This window comes from Diadema antillarum, unplaced genomic scaffold, assembly GCF_040938485.1.
Source record: "Diadema antillarum isolate AM-2024a unplaced genomic scaffold, OU_Dant_1.0 seq00002759_RagTag, whole genome shotgun sequence".
Lineage (NCBI taxonomy): Eukaryota > Metazoa > Echinodermata > Echinoidea > Diadematoida > Diadematidae > Diadema > Diadema antillarum.
This window is the reverse complement of record NW_027273356.1, coordinates 4386-14064: the sequence shown is the minus strand read 5'-3', so window position 1 is coordinate 14064 and position 9679 is coordinate 4386. Positions and strand designations below refer to the sequence as shown.

General features: G+C 40.4%; 1 protein-coding gene across 1 annotated transcript; it reads left to right on the top strand.

Moving 5' to 3' along the window:
- Window positions 1–3605: 3605 nt before the first annotated feature.
- LOC139715095 (filamin-C-like) lies at window positions 3606–8303 on the top strand (the record flags this gene model as incomplete). The annotated part of the gene is made up of 5 exons (XM_071626710.1): window positions 3606–3872; window positions 5506–5699; window positions 6198–6455; window positions 7044–7161; window positions 8053–8303. Coding segments are annotated over 5 exons (1088 nt in total), but the record flags the coding sequence as incomplete, so codon positions are not given.
- Window positions 8304–9679: the final 1376 nt, after the last annotated feature.

The window sequence follows — 9679 nt, the reverse complement described above, 5'->3', positions numbered from 1 at the left end:
AAAGTATGTCCTTACATAATTAAACATAAGTAACTAGTAAGTCCTTATATAACATGTCATCAATAAATTGATGTATAATCTTTAATACTTTCTTTGCAATCATTCATTGACCATCAGATTAGATCAAATGTAAGTTTGTGTTCCATGAAACAAGAAGAAAATAAAGCAAAGCTGTTCATTACCCAGTGATATTTGATGGGAATCTCTATGCTAGATATTCCAGCTAAGTAGTGCCATTATATAGATTAGGACTAACAGACTAATTTTGATAAATTAATCATATGATATGGCACAAGAATGCTCCTGTCACTTTGGATAGATTAGAGCCAAAGTTTAGTAAGTTTTAATATTTGTAAGAAGTAGCTCTTTCCAAGTTAAGACAGAAACGTTTTGATTTGTAATGCCAAATTGATAGCTAGGAGAACCATAACTAGTGTTGCCATGAGGTGTTTGGTGATTATGATGGGGATGATATTGATGACAATGATAATTATGATGATAGTTATGGTGGTGCTGCTGCTGCTGCTGATGTAATGATAGTGACACTGATGGTGACGATGGCGACGACGAAGTCAACGACGATGATGATGATGATATGATGGTCGTGGTGTTAATGATGATTATGGTGATGATATGGTTGTGGTAGCAACGATGGTCGTGGTGATGATGATGAATGATGATGGTAGTAATGATAGATGATGATGATGCTGATGTTCAAAGTGATCAGTGATGAAATTACAAATGCTGTGGAATTGTTGTTGATTGCTCGAACAGATGCTCATGACCGAGAAACTATTCCCGTTTCTCCAGTCTTCACTTTCTTACTCTGATGACCCATTTCGCTGTGATTATTATCTGGAAATAAGCCAGACTATTTCTTATGATTTTGCCTTCCAGCAGCACCTCATGTTTTAGCAATTTCTATACAGTTTAATACCATTTACTTTCCATCATTTTTCTGTTATTGAATCTGTCAGTATTCTCTTATATGATTTTTTCCCTGTCTCATTGTTCATGATTCTCTTTGCTGTCTGTTTATGTCTTTGTTGCATCTCTGTGTGAATGCCACGAGTGTGAATTGAATGTGATTGGAGTGGATTGGCACAGGCATGGTTTGTTGTGGAACTAACATCAGGATTATCCCTAACTGTAATGAAACACCTCACTTTTCATTTATCACGTCGTATTGATCACAGATGTCATGAAGGGTATTGTAGTCATTTTCTGTACATGTAGTTGTGGTTTATGTATAACAGTGGCGACTTATGGTTTACTTTTTATGTACACATCATGAAGAGTATACTCACCAATGTGGTATTCCTTAACTTATGACATAACTGATACAGTGTCATTTATCTGGTGTAGTAGTTTTTAATATTTCAAACAAAACTCTGGTGTAAGTTAACCAATCTACTTATAGTAATCCTTTGATATTTTTTATTCTTAAATTTTGAAATCCAGTTATTCAAATATAGTGTCCAAAAACATCTTTTTTTAAAGTGTCATTTATAGTCATTGTTTTGAGAAAGAATGTTTGTCTACCATTAAGAGTATACCAAGCGTATGTGCAATCAGAAAACAAAACTGTAATCAGTTAAACATAAATGTTTGAGCAGCCATAAATTGTTGTGTTCTTTGTTTGGTTTTAATAGTACAGTATTCATGGCATTGTTACATATCAGGAAAGCCAAAGAAATGTGGCGCTCAGAGATATGGCCTCTAATCTCATGCTAGTTTGAATCAGTAACTTCTCAGCGACCAAGTACATCTCCATCAAACATAACTGTTTGTCAGTAGTCCTGATGTTCAGAAGATATTTTGTTATGGCTATGTAGCATGTATCAGTGAGTTCTTATCATCATGTTTTCGTGTAAGTGAAGTAAGTGGAATATCAACAGAATGTAGCCGTTGAAATGATCCATTGTTATAGACAAACATGAAATGTTGACATGCCATCATTGACTGCATGTAGTCTTCATCCCAGACTCCTAACTCGTGCTGAGCCACCCAAGCCATCTGGCGTCCATTTTGTTGTGTTCGTCCCGAATGCAGCTTGATCCAGCTGTTGGTGATACGCTCTATCAGTCTTGCTTCTATTCAGATGAAGAGACTGGGGAGGAGACTAAGTAACCCCTCCTCCCCTGGAATATTGATTTCAAGTGGGCATTGTTTTCTGCACGTTATCCCAGGCACATGTAACCTACCTCACATTTTTCATATCTAAATTGCACAGGTTTTATTTCACCTGGTGGATTGGACTTTACTAGTATGAACAAATTAACACTGTTTCTCTTTCTTATACATCAGGGTGTGGGTTATGGATATACATGCAAATTAACCACACGTTTCCTGTGTCATATTTTGCATTAAAAGGTCATTAGCTCTTTGAATATAACCATTTACAGTCAAATTTTGTTAGAAATTGATTCATGCAATTCTTCAATACATGCAAGAAAATCTTATGACCGGGACAAAACAAATCTGGATAACCGACAACAATCATCAAAAATCTACAATGATGGAGGGAAGCAAAATTGAGATATCCAACCAACCAACAAACTTTTTAACAGATATTTCCATCTGACCATTGAAAATTGTCAGATGTGGGGAGTACTCTGTGCCCAATTTTCTGGCAAGACTCAGAAAGCAGTGCTTCTTACTTGCAACCTGTTTTCAACAGTCAAGTGTTCTTTCTGATAGTGATGTTCTGCACAATTGTTGGGGCATACTAGAAGAAATTATCAGTTGCTGTTCAAAGCTGGTCCATTCATTAGATGTTACCTACTACTTCAAGGCTGATTAAAGCAGGTTTAGAATACACATCACATGACTCATTTTTAGCAGAATCAACACAAATGCATCGCAGGGTTGTCAAGAGTGTTGCAAAAACTTGAGACATCCATGACGGTAGTACATCTAGTTGTCAGTAGTTGCAAAAAAGAGTTACACGTTTGTTTTGTTGATCACAAATCATTGTCAAAAGACATGGGAATTGTCTGTGATATGCATTTTGTTCCATTCATGATTAACTCGGGGATGTTAATAGACAACCTAACCCATTACAATCCAACCTACATGTAGTCCAGTTTGGGTGTTGTAGAAGTAATGCCATACTGAGGATGCAAACACGATGTCTCAAACTACAACATGGTTCAAATTCATCAAAATTCATTCAAAACTGGCAAAATACCCGTTCTTATTTAACTTGAGATGATCTGTTGTTTTATGGTGGGACTAGTAATTAACTTTTTTGAGTATTACCAAAGCAGGCATATAATGTAATAACATGTGATATGCATTATTGAATGTCTACTAACACTTTCATTTGTTTTCCTTTTTATCTTTGCAATTATTTCATTGGACTGATCTCTCTTAATGTGCACCATCTGCATCTCTTCTTCCGCCTGCCTATTTGTCTGTCTGTCTGTCTGACTATTTTTCTGTCTGCCTGTCTGTTTGTGTGTATGTTTGTCACTTTCTCCTTGTGTTTGTCTGTCTGTCTGTCTTGGTATTTGTCTCAATTTTCCTTGCGTCTAATCCTGTTTATCACCATGCTGTTGTACCATGCCTCTGTTTCTCACAAAATGACCGTTACTTGTAACTAGGTGGCATCGATGAACCCGTGAAGACAACTTACAACAACGAGGGCCTCTATACGTGCCGGTATTCGCCTTACAAGCCTGGCCGCTACATTGTCAACATCAAGTACGGCGGCCAGGCGATCCCCAAGGCCCCTTTCACCGTCAACATTGGGGCCGAGCCCACCGGACCTATCACCTACGTCCGCGCCTTTGGACCAGGCCTTGAGAAGGGCGTGGTTGGAAAGCCATGCGACTTTACGGTGGAGACCAACGGCGCTGTCGGTGCACTTGGTAAGCTTTCTCAAGATGCTGCTTGGTCTAAAAGTTCTTAATGAACGATCATGATTTCTGTTTTAAAAAAACAAACAAACAAACCTGTCTTGATCAAATTCATTAAAATTTTCTTTCATTTGATGATCTGCAAACAGTGAGGTGATAATAGAAGTCCTGTTCATTTATGTGAAATTTCAAAAAGGCTACTGGTATTTTTGCTATGCGTTGCATAGCACACAGTGTGCTATGCAATGCATAGCAAAAATGGCCTTTTTTAATTCTTATTTTTTAAAGAAGATGTACTGGAAATAATCAAGCAGAAAAGAATTTGATAGCTGAAACCCCAAGTCCTTTTCCAGTAGTTATCTACATAAAATAATTTGAATTTTTTATTTCATTTTTAAGAATGATTCCTGTTTTATGAACATCATGTGATGGCTGAATCACATTCATAGATAATGAAGGATTCTTGAGAATCTACATGTAGACAAATTTGTTATTATGAGATAGATTGGTATTAAAGAATGTCATGTTGTTTAGTGTTAAGGTAACAGATTCAATAGGGACCAGTTTGGTCACCACTCTTCTTTTTGGCCTATTCAGTATCCAAGCATTTTGATGGGACAGAATAGATCAAATTGTCATATTTCATCAAAAAAAGAAGTGAAGATTGCAAGTGATTGACAAACTGCCTTTCATCAACTTCAGTAAGCCCCAATTATTCAGTGTTTTAACCCTAAAAGGGCCGGGTGTCGGCAGAATCTGCCCCCCCCCCCCCCCCCCCTCCCCTCGATGTTTTTTTTTTTTTTTTTTTTTTTGGGGGGGGGGGGGGGGGGTTAGAATCCGCCCCCCTCTGGTTTTAGCATAGCCAAAGAAGCCCGGCCTGATTAGGGTTAGTGATAGCCATGATAAAAATTTGTGTGCATAAATACTCAAGTTTGGAGTGTTTCCACCATTTTTATCACTGAATAGGGTAATTCTTCAATCAGTTTCGATAAAAACAACTTGATGCAAGATTTCAAGAAAGGACAAGTTCACCTTCCCATAGATTTGGACTGAGTGAATGCAGCAGTATTAGTCAAACACAGTGAAAGTTTCGGGAAAATTGGACAATCTGCTCAAAAGTTATGAATTTTGGAGTTTCCCTGCCACCATCCCTGGATGAGAAGACTCCTACAGTTAGTGATGTCACATGCATAGAATGATATAAAGAAAATGTAAAAAAAAAAGAAACGAAACATATTTTCACTTTTCTCGCATGATAAAAGAGCACTTGACTTGCCTCTTTTGAAGGCTTTGGGAATGATATTACCCTTAACATACATCAGTAACAAGTCAAGGGAATGTGTACATTTTTCAGAAAATGGAATTTTGTAAATTCTCTTTGTGTTTTCTTTATATCATTATACGCATGTGATATGATCTGTAGTGGTCTTCTCATCCAACAGTGACTGCAGAGAAACTTAAAAACTTCTTACCATCTCAGCAGATTGTCCAATTTTCCTCAAATTTTAACTGATGTGTTCCATTGCTGCAGTCACTCAATCCACATGTATATTGAGGTGAACTTGTCCTTTGATTTGAACAAAAGTGAAGTTATCAGGACCATGATAAGCTGCCCAATCAGCAATGAGTGTTGGTCTGTTACCAGGGTTTGCCATCGAGGGCCCATCTCAGGCGGAGATCAAGTGCAAAGACAACGGGGATGGATCCTGCGAAGTGTCGTACTTCCCCACCGTGCCCGGAGAGTACGCAGTCCACGTCACTTACGAGGAGGAGGATATACCAAACAGCCCCTACATCGCCAAAGTTCAGCTCGACGCCGGTGGATTCGATGCGTCAAAGGTACAAAAACAGAGTGTTCTCTCCTGAGGTATTTTGGTGTGGTTTTATTCATAACACTAGTGGTCTATTTGTATCAAAAGTCTCTTTTATCTCGACAAGATGTGATGATATTGCAAAAACAAACCACTGACATTGATTGTTGTCAAAGGGAGCTTATGTTTTGATAACGTAGTTTCGTAGATGAACAAAGGTTTGCGTAAATGGTCAAGTTATGCATTGTTGAAATAATATTCTAGATTGACAGAAACAAACTGCCTATAATTGATGGATCAGATTTATTGGTGGGTTGTCAATGCAAGTCAAGACAGAGAGCTCTTCCTGTGTGTGTGTGTGTGTGTGTGTGTGTGTGTGTGTGTGTGTGTGTGTGTGTGTGTTGTGTGTGTGTGTGTCTGCTTGTATGTATGTGTGTATATTCTTCTCTTGGTCAGCTTGGATTGTGTTGCCAGGCAGCACAACTCCTACCATGCCTCATATTTCCTGTCTCTTGCCCTCCTTCAGGTGAAGGCATTTGGACCAGGCCTGAAGCCAGACGGCATTGAGATCAAGAAACGAACCGAGTTCACCGTCGACGTCAAGCAGGCAGGCAAAGCCGAACTCATCATCGACATCAAAGACCAGTGGGGTAACAAGGTCGAGGCAGAGGTCAAGGACAACAAGAATGGTACATACACCGTGTACTACACCCCAGAGCACCCCCTCAAACATACCGTCGCCATCACGTGGGGAGGAGTCAGTATTCCAGACAGCCCCTTCAAGGTAATGTAAAAGTTAGCTTATGCTTGTCCAGTCCTTGTATCCTGAGCAGGTGTAACGACGCCGCATTTGAGTAGTTCCCAGCCTTCAGATTATTGTAAATAAATGGCAACAGGAATATTACATCTTTAAGAATACCCCTACAGGTGTCATTAAATATTTTTCTTATCACAATCACAAAATTTCACAAAATTTCTGTTATAGATATTTTGTGACCTGCAATACCACTCGAGCTGTAGTACATGAAGTCCCATCATTATGGTTGAAAAAAAAAAGAGACAAAAAGAAGGAAAAATACCAATTGTAATACACACCATGACAAAGGGAAAATGGTGTTACGTACAACAGTGATAATCTTCCTTGTGTGTTTATGTGGAATGTTTTGTGGTCGCTTACTTCATTACTTTAATTCTGATCAACAATTAAATTCTTTTTTTTTTTCATGATGACCAGTTTACTAGACAGTGAATTGTCCCACTTCAAACTTTGAAGGATAGCTGTATGGTAGTAAATGCCAATATTGTTATGGCACTATCGGTATGTTTTGGGATGATGTATTCAGTTTCAGACTGTGTGTCCATCTTACCGCAGGTGTCTGTTGGTGGTGGTATCAGCAAGGTCAAGGTGTATGGTCCTGGAGTTGAGCCAAGCATGGTGAAGGCCAAGACCCCAACCCAGTTCACTGTGGACTGCAAAGAGGCAGGCAAAGGTATCGTATCATACAATAGTGTCAGAAGCTGGAATACATCATCATTTATTACCCTTTAGTGCCAGTGAGTCAACTGTGCACAAATTTTGCACACAATCCTATGAACAGGTAATTAATGTGGCATGCAAAGAGTTAATTTAGAATCCAGTCCTCTTAAAGTAGAAACAAGACAAAAAGAAAGCAAAAACACACAAACAAACCAACAAGCAATATCCAAATAGAGTGATGTAAAACAATATTGAGCATTTGGCTGGAAATGCATGCAGATGTACTCTGTAGTTCATTCAATGTCCTGTGACAAACACTTAATATCTAAAACAAACAAAAAACTATTGCCCAAATCATCATTATAGATTTAAGATGAAATGAAATATGACATTGTCTAATAATTATGGAAATTTATTCTTAATGTGAACAAGTTTTCATATAACGCCTGCAAAAAAGGAGAAAGAAATATAAAACCAATGTGAGTATTCTTGTAGTTCCTCATTTTTCTTATTTTTTCTTGAAAGAAATAGATGGATTCCTGCCTACACTGTATTAATACGCTGTGTAATACTGCATGTTAGAAATTCTGTGTCTTAAATGTTTTAGTGCTGGTGTTACATGCAGAAACTCATTGGCGGATACAGGTGGGGGCGCACCGGAGCGCGCGCTTTCCTTCCTCTTTGTTAAAACAAAAGAAATAAGAAAAAATGGAGGGGGGCGCTTGCGCCCCTTCCTTTAATTTTTGTAAAGGTGCCCCCCCCCCCCTTTACAGAATTCCTGAATCCACCCCTGAAACTGTATGACAAAAGCCAGTGTCTGCACATACTTTGAAGTTCATTGTTTCTACCTGTTGTCCCCATTCCTCCCTTGCCGCCCGTCCCTCTCCCCCCCCCCCCCCCACAGCACCTATTGCTGTGTCCATTAAGTCCAAGCCAGGGGTCAATGGTCCCAAGGAGAAGGAGATTCCTGTGAAGGTCAAGGACAATGGAGATGGTACCTTCACTGCTGACTATACCCCAGAAGGTCCCGGCGACTACACCGTCGGTGTCAAGTACGGCGGCACAGAGATACCGCAGAGCCCCATCAACGTCGGTGTGGTGCCGGACGTCGAGGTTGGCAAGATCCAGATTGCAGAGCTGCAAGAGAGTGAGTAGACACGTCGGCATGGTTCTTAGCATGCTAATATTTCCTCTTCCGTACTCCACCAGAGGTTTGTTGTTTTGTTTGCTAGTGTCATATGATTGCTTGTTATGTTTAGGTGCTGATGTTATGTTGCTGTGAGGGGTGAGGTCTCTTGTTACGGCTAGAAGTCCTCCTTTCTAATGAGGGTGATGCATCTTGGGGAGACAGGGGATCGTCTTGAGCAACAACTTCTGGGGGCTGAACTTGACCATTTTCATTTTGCTCTTCTTGAGGCTGAACAACAACTTCATCTTGGTTATCATCAGTATCGTTCATGTTATCTACCTCACTGTCATTTGGGGGTTGAGGTTCGGTTTCCTCATTTTCAACTGGTTGGGTATTTGGTGGTGGAACTTCCTTGTCATTTTGGGGATCAATGGGCACATGACGCCGCATGAATTCCATATAGTATTCAGTCTCTGAGTCCTCAGAGTCTGAGTCAAGTAAGGGCGATGGTGGTCGAGTCGTTTTCACTTTCCTAGGGGTTCTATTTGGGGATTTTGGTCTGTAGTGAGGCTGCGAGACATGTTGACCGATGGGTGGAGATTCTTCGAGATAGTCGCACGGCCGAAGATGGTTCCTGTGAAGGACCCTTGTTCTCCCTTCTCCTTTCTCTGGTCCTATCTCGTACACTGGCATCTCGTCTTTTCTGGGAAATGACTATGTAGACCCTATCTTCCCAGTACCCGCGAAGTTTTCCAGGGCCACTCGCTGGAGCCAAATTCTTCACCAACACTCTGTCACCTGGGGACAATATAGAGCTGTGAACCTTCTGATCATAGAACTGTTTGTTCCGGTCTGCAGCAGAGGCTATCCGTCGAGAAGCAAGTTTGTATGCCTCTGTCATTTGATCTCGCCATTTCGCAACATACTCAGAGTGGTTCTTAGGTGCGTTTTTGTCTTCATTATTCTTCAACCCAAAGGCAAGATCGACAGGAAGGCGGGGTGATCGTCCATACAGGAGCAAGAATGGTGAGTATCCCGTGGCAGAATGTCTGGTGCAGTTATATGCATGGACGACTTTGTTTACATGGTCTCTCCAACGGGATTTCTCTGTGTCTGTCAGTGTCCGGAGCATTCCGAGGATCGTTCGGTTCATTCTTTCGACTTTCCCGTTTCCCTGAGGATGGTAGGGTGTCGTGTGAGAGCGGGCAATTCCAGTATGTTTGCAGAGCTGGGCAAAGAACTTGTTCTCAAATTCCCGTCCTTGGTCATGGTGGATTCTTTTCGGGAGCCCGAAGCGAAGGACATAATCATTGAAGAACTTATCAGCTGCAGTTTTCCCACTCTTGTTCGTAGTTGGATAGGCTTGAGCAAACCTGGTAAAGTCGTCGACAATGACCAGAAT